General features: G+C 39.1%; 1 protein-coding gene across 1 annotated transcript; it reads left to right on the top strand.

Annotated features, from left to right (window-relative positions):
• The first annotated feature begins 2,790 nt into the window (after positions 1–2,790).
• Positions 2,791–14,997, top strand: ufm1 (ubiquitin-fold modifier 1). The gene is made up of 6 exons (XM_086176832.1): positions 2,791–3,143; positions 3,236–3,292; positions 6,145–6,202; positions 7,288–7,327; positions 11,630–11,662; positions 14,146–14,997. Coding segments are annotated over exons 1-6 (264 nt in total). The 5' UTR covers positions 2,791–3,141; the 3' UTR covers positions 14,220–14,997.

The raw sequence follows: 14,997 nt of genomic DNA, 5'->3' as shown, positions 1-14,997 counted from the left end.
TGCCTGCTCTTGGCTGTTTAACATCACTTAAACACCCCTTTGCTCAGCTGCTACCTGAGCAGGAGAAAAGACCTGCCTTTGGCTGCAGGTTATGAATATGCACCAGGCATGAGAAGGGAAGGTTATGCTGGGAGACGAGATAAACATTTTTCACCGAGACTAATTACCGAACATCAAAGATAAAAGTGTGTTTTACCAATGTAAAATGGCGTTTGAATAAACACAAATTTCACAGTTTTATTTCCTAAGCCCACAGTGGATATACCTAACTCAATTGTTCTGCCACATACCATTACGGTTTGAAAATAGGTGCTTATTTTAAGGATTTATAGTATTTATAGTATATGTTGCCTTACTTGGTTCTGTGAGTCATTTTGGTCAGGCTTAGCTTACCGTTTGAATAATAGCTTGTCACTGGAATAACATCTGGGGAATGCATTAACATTAGCAATGTTTAATCCATATACAAATGACATAAATAGTGCCTGTGGTATTTGCTTAAAAGAAATAACATCATATAACATTTATATCTTTGTGGTTCCGCACACATTTAAAAGAATCTCAAAAAAGCTCTGTTATTTTGCCTGCCATGCCCTCCCCTTGTTACCCGAGTCTGGGCAAAATATTCCCTGGCTCAAAATTAATTCCAACGTAGTATGCTGGGGATTATGCAGAGTAAATAACCATGAGGAGACTGGCAAAGTGGGCTTTACTCTTGAGGTCTCACAACAAAATTGTTTACGGATGATTACTTGTTGTCATGCCTTATGGTGGCACAGCACTTAACACTTAGCACTATCACGTCAAAGCCAGAATGTTCTGGATTTGAGTCTTTTTACCAACACGGGCCTTTCTTGGGATGTTTTTTTTTTTTTTTTTTATTCTCACAAGCTCAGACTTATTACTAAAGACTGCAGGCACCGCTGCTATCACCTCAGTTTTGATATGCTGAATAAAAAGTTGAAATTGAAAACTACCATATTTATAATAACACATATTTTATTTCATATTTACATGACTTAGCTCACAAATCTGTCATGCATTTCAAAGTATTGTCACCAAAGAGGTACAAAAGGATACAAAAGTATGGAGCCCTTACAGTTCCTACAGGTAATATTCTCTGTCCAATATGCTCAAGTTATAATCCTGTTCTCGCAGATTGATTATGATCAATTAGGAGACACCAAATAACATGCAACATGTGGTTACTAAATAAACACAGAGTAGCATCATGTTGGTCATTACATTCTAAATGCAAGTCTACATACATTTTCAACGTATGTAAAAAAGTAACATAGTAATGAAATGCACTGTGGTATTGACAGTTTCTATTTTTAGCATGTGGGAAGTAGGATCATAATATGTACATTCATATGTGCTACTGAAATTGATATTTTTTTCAACAATCATAATCAAGAGCTTTTTTTGTATGTGAGCACAAGCCATGGTTCATGGCTGATGCCCTTTTTTCAGTGTTACAGGGAGTGTTTGATAAGTGAAGACCTTCAATACACTTAATTCCAGTTTCAGCACCATGTTATTTTTTTAAGGCACAGAGGTAAAAGGCTCCTCAGTAACGCATTAATTATGCAGTACTTCTCTGTCTGCAACCGCAGACAACATTCAGTAAATATTCAAAGGTAAATAAGTATTTTCCTATTATTAAACCAAACAAGGTAGCAAATTTGGAATGTTGTAATCCATGGGGGAAGAGAAATAACTTAAAGAAGGGTTATACTCCTCAAATTTCTATATCTTAAAAATCGATTTGACACAGATACATTTCTAACAAACTAAATCCAGGCATGTCATCCAAAATCCAACAGCTCAGAATAAAGGGGACTGAGGGGGTGTTGCAGACTATTTACAGCACTGGAACGTACAATATATAAATATAGAATGAAGTGACTGTGTGTCTGTGGGCTCTTCAGACACTTAAATTCATTTACTTGTTAACCTTCTGTGTCCTCCTCGAGGTAAGAATGTCAAATTACACCAATATTTTCAATGATTCTTAAAAGTAGGTGCAAATAGACGGCAGTGTGAGCATGTCACAGGATCCACTCTTTTGTGTGCTGATGCTACAGTGAGATCAGCCAGAAGTAGCACCGAATATGGTTTGAAAAGGTAAATGTCAAATGCTTTACCGAGTAAGATTTATATTTCATTGTTTTTCGTCAAATATTTCACTGTGCAGTTTTTGATATTTCAAAATAACCCCTCAAAAAAAAATCATCCATTATTTTATAGTTTCGTTTGCTTATGCCAGCTCACTTGTTGTTTTTAATATGCACAAGCATTTTCTGTGTAATTTCCAGCCACAAAAATCCTTGTCTGCATTTGAACCTTATAAATATATATATATATATATATATATATATATATATATTGTTTTGTTTTGTTTTGTTTTGTTTTTTTATCCGGAGAACAACCTCTGAAATCTGGATATCTGTGCCTGAGTGTCTGCACTGTAACTCTGAGTCATCATTATAAGTCTGCTCCATTCTCTTTGCCAACTATGATCCACCGCCTACATTGCACTTCCCTTTTTCCCCTCTTTTTCTCACAATAGATTGCACAGTAAAGACAGTTAAAATTACATATGCCTGTTATCTTTGTTTGAAAACGTCACGTAAAATAATCCACTGTAAAGATCCCCTCAATAAAGGTCCACTCATTTAGATGTCAAGCTTTCCTAACAATCTTACACTAGCCAATGTTTTGAGATTGTCCTCAGAGGTAGAGAAATGGAGGACATGTTTTAACTTTTGCATCAGTTTACTAAAGGTTTGTGCTCTGTGGTTTGTGGAAGGAATATTACGGCCTTTTTTTTTTTTCTTTTGGGAACTACCCTCAAAATCTGGTGCGCAATGTTGCTGTGCATTACGGTACATTTTAGAGGGCGGAATCAATGCCTGTCATTTTTTACTTCGAGTTGCACCATCAGTTTAATATCACGTTTAACGTATTTGTACTATACGAGTTCCTTGTAATCATGATTTTTTTTTAAATCCCCAAAAAACAGTGTAATACAGTGTCATGTGTAAAAAGCAGAATTGAATGAATGACGTGTATGTTTGGGTCCTATCAACTTCCGGGTGAATACCAATTACACGCAAGCGGATTCACATCCCCCCCAAAATATGTGAGTTAAGCTTTTTTTAATGTTATTATTTGATGGGAAATGTTTCATAATCAAAAGCAAACACTGAGATGGTTTATTTATTCCCGAAAGGTCTAAAGTGACGTTTAAAATCACCCTGACGTCGGACCCCCGGCTGCCGTACAAAGTGTGAGTAACGTTGTTCTGTCAAATTAGCAGCCACTCAAATTTATTCAAACATTTGACATATTCAAAAGTTTGCTAAACGTCAGAATTTTAAGCTTTTACCATAATATCCCATAGTACTTTAATAACATATTTGATTGTCTGGCGGTGTTAGCATTGGATTCATATACTAGCAGTCAAAACACCAGTGGGAACCCTGTTACCATAATAATAATAATAATATTTTTTTAAGGCGCTATGGGTGTTGTCAATTAATTTCCGTGTCAAAACAAATAGTAAATAATTTGAATAATAAAATCACGATAACATGTCGTCATCTCCGTGTGTGGACTGTTTCGCATCCCACCAAGAGCTCATGGTCGAAATCATCCATCGATAAATAAAAATGAAATCGCAAATCATTGTTATTTTTCGGTATATGTCTATCATGTGAATAAATCTATTATTTCTACATATTGCTACACTTAGCATGCATATTGATGTTCTTGTTCGTTATGTGCCATACATTGATTGTATGATTTCTGCTCCTCTGACAGCTGCCTTCACAATAAGCCTGCACTGTTCCACGTTAAATACATCTGTTCTTGATGGCGACTTACAGTCAATATATATTTCACTTATCAAAAATATTTCCCAGTGATTTAATTAATTCTTGAAGAAATGCATAAAATGCATAAGCCATTATGCATTTTACCATTAACTATATAACTTTCAGCAAAGGTACAGAACACTGGAGGGATAAGCGGAGGTTTGCCACTTCCATTTTAAATTCCTCGACGGGAATACTTAGCCGATGAAAGTTAAAACAAGTCAAGTTCTGATATCAGTGATATTTCTTTGATTGACAGATTTGAGGCAAAAACTAACTTTTTGCATTTACTGCATAAACAAACTGTTTTCTGTCAGCCACTGCTGCACCTATGAGAGCTGCAGCTGAGAGAAATAGAGAGAACATTTTGTGAGTTGAATAAACCCAAGTGTGTAAATGGGTCCAACTGTCATGTAAAGTGGCAAATACAGCTTTTATTAAAATCCGCACCAAAGTTTTCTTCTGCAAATCAATGAACAAAAAGACATATTCTTCTTCTTGGTTCTTTGATTATTACTTTGACATTAGGCTGCACCCGCGTCATTATTGAATCTCCATTTAAACCCATGTTTTGTATTTTCTGAAAAGACATTCACCAAAGATCAGTTCCTTTCAGTGGCTCAATCCAAACGCTTTGGTTAAAATGCAGTTCTCAGGGCTTTTTTTAGGAATAAAGTGAAAAAACAAAAAGATACACAAGACCGGGACTCAAGTTAGGCCTTACATAAAGAATAATAGTCAGGTAAATCATGATGAAGTAACTTTTAACAATTCATAAAATCCTTAACTAGAAATATTAAATCCCACAGAATAGCACTATAAGTGATATTAAAAAGAATGATTACAATTGAGGGAACGATAAAAACGTTTGTATTGTCGCCTGCTGTTCTGGATGTACAATGTGCAGCGTTCCGTTCAATTTTTATGATTACATATTTCCTAATACCTACTTCAGCTAGACATTAATCGGTCTGAAACAGCGTGCCCATCCGCGCTTATTTTGATCAATCCACTGTTCACCAGTGTAGAAGTGTAGCACAGATGTTGAAGTAGTTAGCCGCCCTGCCTCAAAGAAAGAAGGTACCTGTTTAATTTCTGACCGGGGCATTTCTTTCAGGAGTTTGCATGCCCTGGTTGAGTTTTCTCCGAGTCCATCATTTTCCTCCCACAGTCAGGAAACATGCTGCAGGTTCAATGAAGACTTAAATGGTGTGAATGGTTCTATTTTTCTGTTTGAAGCCTTGTGGTTGACCTCTGGTGTTGGCCTCATGCACCCACACCAACCCTCTGCATAGGAAAAGAGTTATACATAATGAATTAACTTATAGAATTCAAAGAATCAATGTCAAATCTTATTTAGTATTTTTCTTCAAGGAAAGACCATGGCCTTGATGACTGAGATTCAAAGAAATGTATATTCACATTGTCGGTCTGTCGATCCTGGGAGCTGGAAAGCATATACCTGAGGTTTTTTTGCTTTTAATTGATTTTTGCCCTGTGCCACATCAGCATATCTTCCAAATCAGTGCAATATATCTTCTATTTTAGATTTCTGTTTTAACTACCTCACCCCATTCACGACCTCACACATTCACATGTCATGCCCTAACTCTGCTGTCATTTTTATCCTTATTGGTCCCAGCCTGCACGCACCCTGCCTATTTTTGTTTATTTATTTTATTCTTGTCATTGCTATTGTCACACTCTATATATTGTTGTTAAGTTTTGGTGGTTTATTCCCCCCCTTACTGTTCCATTCTGTTGTCCATGCTTATCCCTGATGTTCTTCTTCCTACTGTTTATTTATTCAGAGATGTCTTTGCTATCTTCTGTCTTCTAACTGTCTCTTTATTTATATTTATATTCATATTTGTTTTTGACATAACTGTTATGCTGCTGTGGAATTTTCCTTATGGGGATCAATAACGTTTATCTTATCTAAAATAGATCACAGGGGATAAATTGGAGAAACTCTCCCAACTGGGTGTATAACTACCTCCACCATAAGTGGTCTTATGCTTTAGTAATCTATGTAACAAGAAGTTATTTAAGTGCTTTCTATCAGGTCATGTCATATTATTTGCTTTCTCCCGGCAGAATTAAAAGTAGATGATCTGTAGAATTCTTGGTCTTTTAAATGATTTAGAGACTTGATACTTTATAGGTTGTGGGTCAGTTGACAGGTGCTAACAAGACACATGGCTTTGAATAATGGCCTGATGTTATGGTGATTTATAATCCTGTTTAATGCATTGATTTGTTACAGACTAAGTGTTCCAGACAGCACACCATTCACAGCAGTTCTTAAGTTTGCTGCTGAGGAGGTAAGCATATTTACTGTTCTGTTTTCTTTTTTATTCCAATACCAACAAAGCATAAAATACACAAATAAAAAGAAAAACAAGATTTGTAGTCATGTGGCGTAGGACTGCACTGCATGCATTTGGTTTGTATAGCGATCAGTGTTATCCTTTTACGCAGCATCTGAAAACAAGCATTGTTGCTCCCAATTTCACTTAAATGTACACTTCATGAATTTTTCGGCTTTTCTGAACATTTTCATGTTTCAGATATTCCTTGATAATCTTCACATGTTTGTCAGAAGAAAAACAAACAAGCACATTGATAGTGTGATTTTTTTTTTTTTTTTTTCCACAGCAGGATATTTACACAAACAAGTCTCGCAACTTTTCAACTGTCTCCTAAAACATTTGATTCAAACACTGATTCTAGTTTGTTTGTTTCTTTTTTATCTGTTCAAAATCCATTAACAATTTCAAGGACTGTTGGCTTTCAGATTTTTCTCAATCAGTCTGATGCTACTCTAAATGTAGCTGCATAAAACTGTATTTTTTCTTGATCTACTTGTGCTTCCATACTTCAGTTTGCTGGGCAACTTTTTTTTTTTTTTTCATATAACCTTATCTCCCCGGTGACAGACGACTCCCTGCATCCTTGCACTGCAAATCTCATGAACCCCCATTCCCTTCTGCTGAATTCTGAAATAAGACATGTTTTGTGACCAAGCAGTGTGATTTTCTACCAGAAATTCAAGCGTAGCTATCTCCAGTGCACTCTCCTGACTTAATGTGTGAGTGTAAAATCTAGTCTACAATTGTGTGACAGGTGTAAATGCTAACACCGAAAGACTCTACACAGCATTTTTTTTTTTTGCTTGCTACATCAAATTTTCAAATGCAGTTCCAACTGTATTTCCATATTTGTCATCAAGCACAGTTTTTGGGAACTTTTTTTCCTAGTGATTTTAATTGCTTTGTTGTCTGTAGGCCATGTATAATGGAGTAGAAACATGTCCTTTAACAATGATATTTCAGTGCTTGTATTGTAAATTTCTCTCACAAGGGGCTACGGATTGGCTCATATTTTTTTTTCTTTATTTCTTCAACAGTTCAAAGTGCCATCAGCAACCAGTGCCATCATAACAAATGGTGAGTGTGAGGGAGGCGGGCTGCTCCTTGTCAGTGTTCCCATCAGAATTCTGCTGCAATTGCAGAAATGACATGTTTAAAAAAAACAAAACTTAAACAAACATCCCACTCACTTGTCAAAAAGCTCACTTGTCACTGCGGTGATTCGAAGATATGTGGCCGTCCAGCTGCGTAAAGACCTTGATCATGCTGGAGGGAGAAACTGAGTAGCATCACTGAGCTCTCATAACGGTCTCTGAGCAGCGGAATAATGTGCAATCTATGAAGTGGGAATGAACGTCAGCGAATGTTGCATGATTAATCACACAAATCAGTAAACAACCTGCCAGATTGTTTTAACACGCTCATTTGTAACCTTGGTCATTGAGGTGCAGTCAAATGATATTGATTTTAGGAAGCCAGTCAAATATTCTGTCACTTGTTAGACCTGCAAAGCACTTTTGGAGGTTTTGCTACATAAGATTTGTAACAATCGCAAACAGGATCGGCCAACGCAAACATAGATGTCCGTCCAATCAGTGTGTGACGGCCAGAGAAATCTGAAGGAAAGGCACCCCGGATCATACACACACATCTGTGTTTGATGAGGAGCGAGTCAATGTAGACACCTTCTGGCTAAAATAAGCGAAGAAAAGTCTCTGATACTTCAAAATAACTTTTCGCTTTTAATGAACAAGATAAAACTATACAAATGTACTTTCAGCTCAATGTAACTACATTTGGACTTTCAGCTCGAGTCCTCATTAAGGAAGAGCTATCTTAAAAAAAAAAAAAAGTGTCGAGATTTTTCATCATAAATTCAACTTTAAGGCCATAACGTCTTGTTCTGTCACATCTTCCGCTCTATTTCGCTTTGCCTCTGATTGTCACCTTCTTCACTTTGATAAAAACTCATTCTTGCCTCTTATTCTCTTTGTCTGCCTCCTTCACAAGTGTTCCATGTATCTCTCCCTCATCCAGCCGTCTTCCTTTTTCTTTTTCACTCTTCCATTTCTTTTCTCTTCCTCTAACCTCAGACCCACTGGATCCACTTGAACTCCTGTCACCGTCTCCCCAGTTCACCATTTGGCTCCTCATCAGAGATTCTTCTGATCTTTCTCTTCTCACTCGTCTCATCTTTGACTTTTGCTTTTCACTTTTCTCACTCCCCTTGTCTCTCCTCGTCTTTCTTGTTTTTCCCCTCTCCTGTCCTTTTCTTCATCATTCTCTCTCGATGAATGCGGAAAAAAAGTCTTTGAATCGCTCACTGTGCTATACTCGCACGTTTCACTGTCACACCCGCAAAATCTGCGCTTCCACTGAGATTTGCGCAGCCATAACCGCCGTGGTCGAACTGAACGCTCGGTTCCTCAGTTCGACCAGGAACTGAGCGGTGAAAAGTGACCGAGTTGAGGTTATTTTGAAAATCTTAACCGTCTTTCGAGAAATCATGGAGTCAGAGTTCGAAAAGGCACCCCTAAAAGCTGTGCTCTGCTGGAAATGCGATCATGTCGAGACGTAGACTTTGTTGCAGTCCTGCTGTCCCGCTGTTACTGCCTATAGACACCCAGTCTTTTAGTTGGACTGGAGTGTTGGACACTTGCTGCACACTCACATGGTCAATATTGTCAACTTACTGTCGCTAAGTGCAGTTCTGAGTTTTTAAAGCAGGGGTCAGGAACCTATGGCTCGCGAGCCAAAGGTGATGCCATATGGCTCCCTGACAATTTTGAGTTTGAAAAAGAAAAAATCAGTTTGGAACTGATTTTAAAATACTTGTGATATTTCTTCATAATAATTTTAGGGTTAGATGGAGAAAGTTGATTCGCTGTGGCGACCCCTGAAGGGAAAAGCCGAAAGAAGAAGAAGATTTCTTCATAATACTGTGTCGTTTTAAAGTAAACAGATATTAGTTTTGAAGATAAATTTCACGGGTCACCTGTCGGTCGGGTTGGGAACCATTGGCTTCCAAGCACGTCTGGGTCAATGTAAAGGTGAAGAAATCAATTTTATCAAATAGCCAACTACTTCATCCGCATCAACCCTCGTAACGGAAAAGATGGCGACAAAGAAAAAAAAGACAATGATTACCGTGCATTCCAGGCTGCGTGGACAGAGGAATTTGCATTTGGATCTGCCGTATGTCTAATATGCTATGATAAAATTGCGTAGATGAAACGGTCAAATATAAAGCAGCACTTTGAGCAAATCCATGCAGCACCAGAGGTCGCATTAAAAGTAAGACGTATTTCATTTTTTGTGTGTTAAAAATACTATATGGCTCTCGATGAAATATATCAAGAAATATTTGGCTTTTGTGGCTCACCCAGTCAAAAAGGTTCCCGACCCCTGATTTAAAGGATTGAAAAAGCAGACGGTTGTTTCTTTCAGTGCTGGATAATAGTATATGATGGTTTACTAATTTTACTTGCATTTCCATAAATCTGAGGGTTATACATCTACAATTCACATATCACCATAATCTTATCTATTGAAGAAGGGCAGGTTTCATGTCGTACACAGGTTCCTAAAAGATGTGCTCATCAGAAATGACTGTGGGAGAAAAGAACATGAAGCCCTCAAAGTAACATCTATCAGAAAAACACTTTCAGCATGTCAAGAGGTTTCTTACCTTTGACATTTTTCGGGGCAGCTTATGTGTCTGAAACCTAGAGATCCCAGCTTTCCTCCAACTGCTGCTAGACGATGCGCTGGGAGATTACGGGAGAGGAAATGTTCTTTTGCTTTCCTGCTTTGCCTCGGGTGATGGAGAATATCACTCACGGTGGCCGGATCGTTTCGACCTCTTACTTTAGACTTCATTAATTCCAAACAATGTCAGTGTAATGGAATTTGGAGCGTGTTACACGGCCGCCGAGCATCTGCGCGAGAGTCCATTTGACAGTGTGACACTGTTTTGTATGTGCGCTCCACCCTGGTTGTGGGATGCTGAGGTGCTGTATCTATTCACGAACTTCAGGGATGTATTACGAGCCGTGTCTTGTTCTTCTTAAGCAAACACACTGTTACGGCATCTGGGTCAGTCTTGCAGCACTACTGCAGAATCTTAGGTGCTTTTTCACATGCAACGTGCCAATGTTTTTTCCAAAGGATATGCAGCTGTGCTTTGCCACAGGCTGATGATGATCTGACAACTTTTTTTTTTCTTTTTCCTTTTCTTTCTGGCAGGCAAAATGAGAGCCTTTTTGTTGTCAATATTCATACCTCAGGGCAATTTTACACCAATATAGTTTCTGTGCCTTTTATGCCATCCAACCCTAAATTTCGTTTCACTGCCAGCTTCCTAACCGTGATGAAGTGTTAACCATCAAGCCTCAGAGTACAAGCAGCACCCTGTGCTCATCACTCCCAGCAGCTGCAGAATAGGCAGCTTCCCTTCTTTCTTCCCGCTAATTTTGCCCAAGAGATGTTACATAATCAATAGCTTTCATTAACCTATATTGGCTACCTACACGAACAGCTGCACTAACTAATTCCACGTATCGTAGTTTCCAAAGCCTCACTTATCCTGTCTGGCCTGAACCCCTCGCACATGATCTCCAGTTTGTCTAAAAAGATCTGGCCTAGTTATCAGACGGCTTTTGCACAGGGAAGCTGAATGTCTGAAAACGGCATCATATTTGATCCGTCTCTTGACATTTGCATTCATACGCGCAGCTCATTTGGTTAGACCGTCAAACATCTTAGGATTTTACTGCCTGCGTGAAAGGGGCTTTTCATATGGGTTCCACCAAACCAAAAACTTGTCGTAGATCAATTCAAATAACACGCTGCGTGTTGTTAAAGCGAATAGCTATCATTTTCCAAAATGTCAGACACGTGAGTCTGGTTCAAGTGTCTGTTTACCCTATGTTCCTCTCCAAAACACCCAAGGGTTAACCTGTTGCTATGCACCCACTCACCAGGACCATTCAGTATTGCTCTTGTCTTGCACTTGTACTCCTACGTTATTTATGAGTTCTGTCACATCGCAGCTTTGTCAGCAACTTGGCACACAAGCAGCCGGTGAAACTTGGTCCTCACCGGTACAATAATATCCAGCTGGAAAAAAAATAAAGAAATTACCCCCTGTCTTAACAGATGCATGATGTGGAAATTTAATATATGTTCGATTATCACTTCAATAGAATGCCTGTTGTCAAGGCAGGCTTCATTCAGTTGCCCACAACAACACAATTGTTATGAATGAACTGGTGATATGTCATTATTTTTTTTTCCCCTTGTTTTCTTACTGCTCATTTGCATGATAAAACCCCTGATTTACATTGTGTTTTTTTTTTCCCTCCTTGATCTCCCCCGCAGACGGAATAGGAATCAACCCGGCGCAAACAGCAGGTGAGTTGTGATGTCGTCTCAGAGTCAATGCTATTCTCCAACAATGAAATTCATTGTGGCGAGTTCTAAATGCACAGAAGTTGCTTGCGAAGATGCAAATTACTGTCATTCTTGTTTTCAAAAGCTGTGTCCATTGTGTTTGTCTGTGCTTTTGCAAGAGCATAGGCTGTCTACCCAATAATGTCGTATAGGAATACGTGCCTACCCAGTGTATTGATTTGATCGAACACAAAGAAATTGCAGTTAAGGCTTAACTGTCAAAGCCTTACTTAAGGTAACAAAAAGCGAGTTCTAGAATCAAACAGTTTGAACGAAATTGTAATTTTTTTTGTAATCTAAACTCTCGCCTGGATTTGTCAGACATCTCTGATGGCTGAAAAGCAGCCCGTTGTGTCAACAACCGATTTAATGTACTATACTCTCATGCAGGATAAGCCGAAAAGGGGGAAATAAATCTCGTCCCAGAGTTGTGTCGGAGTGTTTTGCCACAGGTTTTACTGACATTAAGGCGAACCCATCTCGCTGAAAGCCATATTTCCATGGTAACTCAAATTCAATTCAAGGGAAGCTGCATAGCGGGATAGAATTCCCTCAAAATAAGTGCAAGTTGCTGAAATCAGCCCGACTCAAACGATGCCTCTGTGTTTCATGGGGCCTCAGAGCTGCTTTTATGGAAATACTCTAAGTGATTTATGAATATAGATGCAGCGCCCTGAGACGCTGAATTTTAATGCAAATTAAAAAGTGACCTTCAAATCGGGGCGAAGTGCATCCATCAGGCTGTTTGGTCTGAACTCTGGACTTTAATGGGAGTCACCTTTGGTTTGTGCCACCCTCCTGGGTGGTTTCCACAGATTCATGGTAAATGTTAGTCATCATTTTCAGCTAAGGTGTGTTACGGGTGACTGGGCTTCCAGTTTAAATCTGGATAAATGACGCTTGCTCCGATGAGAGAAAAAAAAAAAAAAAATCAGTCATCGCTGCGCAACAGAATGAGTGGCATGTATTTACAATTTTTTTTTTTTTTTTTTTCGAATCTGGCCAACATTTATGCCCTCTGCAGCCAAGAATAGCCACAGTTCAAACACCTCTGTCAGCTTATCCATCACCCTCTGCAGCCACCTCTAGCTCATGTTCACCGGATGGAGAGCGCGCTGGACATTGATTGATGTAATTGTGTGTCGATCTCTTTTCACACGTCTTTGTAAGGGCAATAGCACAATAGCACCGGTTCCCTCTGACACAACAGGAGAGCACTCGCACTGATGGTTTTAAAAAGGAAGCATGTGAAGTATATTTCCTCTCTGAACGCCGGTCGGTCCAGTAAATGAATTGAATTGCATCACTCAAAGTAAAAAGCGCTATTAAATTTATTCACCCTCTACGCTCCCGCTCAGCAAAAATGAACTTGTTTTATGAATAAACAAATAACGTTAAAATAAGTGTCAGAAAAACATAAATCCCGTGAGTTAGACTTCTGTGACCGCCGCATTTTATTGGGTCTATTGATTTGCGATCCGGTTGCGGTTTTGGGACTTATCTAAAATCAATCTAATCTCCCTTATGCTGACAGAATTAGCCTTTTCATCCTGACAGAGCCGGTCGGCGGGGAGCCGGCGCTCCAGTCTTTCAGGGGGTTTAAGCCGGCTCAGTGCAGAAGTTGTGATGATTCATTTATCATGCGAAAACACAAGGATCAACTGGGACCGACCATTTCATGGTGGCTTGTCATGAATGGGCCAAAATAAGACTCCAAAGTCAGACCAAATATTTGCAGGGTTGGTCCGGTTATTTTCAAAGGAATATCTTTATCCCTCACCTCAACATATCTGGATGAAAATGGGGCCAGTGGTAAGAAACGCTGTTTTGGCTGCTGGGAAACTGAGAATTGTTTGAGTCCCCACACAATACTACCATATTGTCCGTAGATGACTTTATTATACTCGACCCAGTCTGTATAGAGTGAAACACTATTGTCATCTCGAAGGTAATCACAATCTCTCGATATTTTATGACCGCAGAATGGAGACAGAGGGCATTCTCAGGACAAACAGTTCTCTGAGATGTAATGACGATAAGGGCGTTTCCGAGCAGTTCCTTGACCAATGACCGAAAGGGTATTCCCCACACAGAGTTTTCAGATTAAATAACTGCCCGGGTTTCTGTATGTGGCATCTGTCGGGTTTCATTTCTTATTGTGCTATTAAATTGAATTCTGCCGCAAACCAGTGAAACAAATAACCGTGAACACGAATGAGCGCGGCACCGCCCTCCAAATACCCCCATAATTTCTCAAGCCCATATAGATTCAAAATTTAAATCTCCTTAAGTATAGTTTTTTTTTCCCCTGTAGCACAAAACAGTGTCACCGCTCATTTCAACAATGTGTTTCCCCCCCAAATTTAGCGACTGTAAAATCTCCTCATTATAGAGCACGTTCCACAGACGGTGGTCTTGATACGCCGCTCTCTCCTGTGTCGCAGGGAATGTGTTTCTTAAACATGGATCAGAGCTTCGCATCATTCCCAGAGACAGAGTGGGAGGACAAGGAGACTGATGCTGCTTTCCCCCGCTGACGGCGTAATGACTCATCCGGCAGAATACAGATAATACTTGAGACCCAGGAAACACCTTCGCTTGTGTCGTATGTCTTTTCAGGTCCACAACCGATGGCGACTCACAACAAAGTTTATATATATTTAAATCGATCGTGACACAGCCATGCACTTGCATGCTCCCCGCTTCTCCATCATCAGGTGTTTTTACTGATAAATGAAATCACGTCAGAAGACTGGAGTCAAATCCAAATTAAACAAAGCAAACACTGATATCGGTAATGTATGTAAACATGTATGTGACATCCTGCAGTAAACTAAAAAAGAATAACTGCTGTCACAGCTGTTGTATCACTGTAATTGACAATAAACAACTGGTATGGTTATAAACAAAACCCCTATTTTATGTAGTTTTATCTTAATTTGCCTTGTAAATCTGGTGCATTTATAGATTCTTTTCTCTCTTCAGGGCACAGTTAATTAATATTTTCAATACTTGCACCCTGCACAATGTCAACCTGCATCCATGGATACTGTTATTTTGGATAACGCCAGATCGCTTATGTGTTGAACGGGGCAGACTTGTGGAGCTTTGCTGCCCTCTGCCAGGCCCCATTTTAGTACAACAAATTACAACCAATATTTAAAAAGAGTGAAATATCTCGTATGAACAGATTACGGTGTGAGAAGGTGATGATAGGATAAGGTTGACGTTGACAGTGAAAGGTGAAAATTAATGTTAATAAACTTTTTCAGTGGCAAACTTAATTCAGTGTTTAG

Source organism: Fistularia commersonii, chromosome 29 (genome assembly GCF_037954325.1).
Source record: "Fistularia commersonii isolate RoL2024-O1a breed Wild chromosome 29, RoL_Fcom_v1.0, whole genome shotgun sequence".
In the NCBI taxonomy this organism is placed as follows: Eukaryota; Metazoa; Chordata; class Actinopteri; order Syngnathiformes; family Fistulariidae; genus Fistularia; species Fistularia commersonii.
This window is presented reverse-complemented; position numbering and strand designations above follow the sequence as displayed.

Bases quoted from the DNA above. Each gene is read 5' to 3' on its own strand.
- ufm1 (XM_086176832.1), top strand. The intron at 3,293-6,144 runs GTGAGTAACGTT...GATTTGTTACAG, and splicing joins CCCCGGCTGCCGTACAAAGT to ACTAAGTGTTCCAGACAGCA. The intron at 6,203-7,287 runs GTAAGCATATTT...TTTCTTCAACAG, and splicing joins TTAAGTTTGCTGCTGAGGAG to TTCAAAGTGCCATCAGCAAC.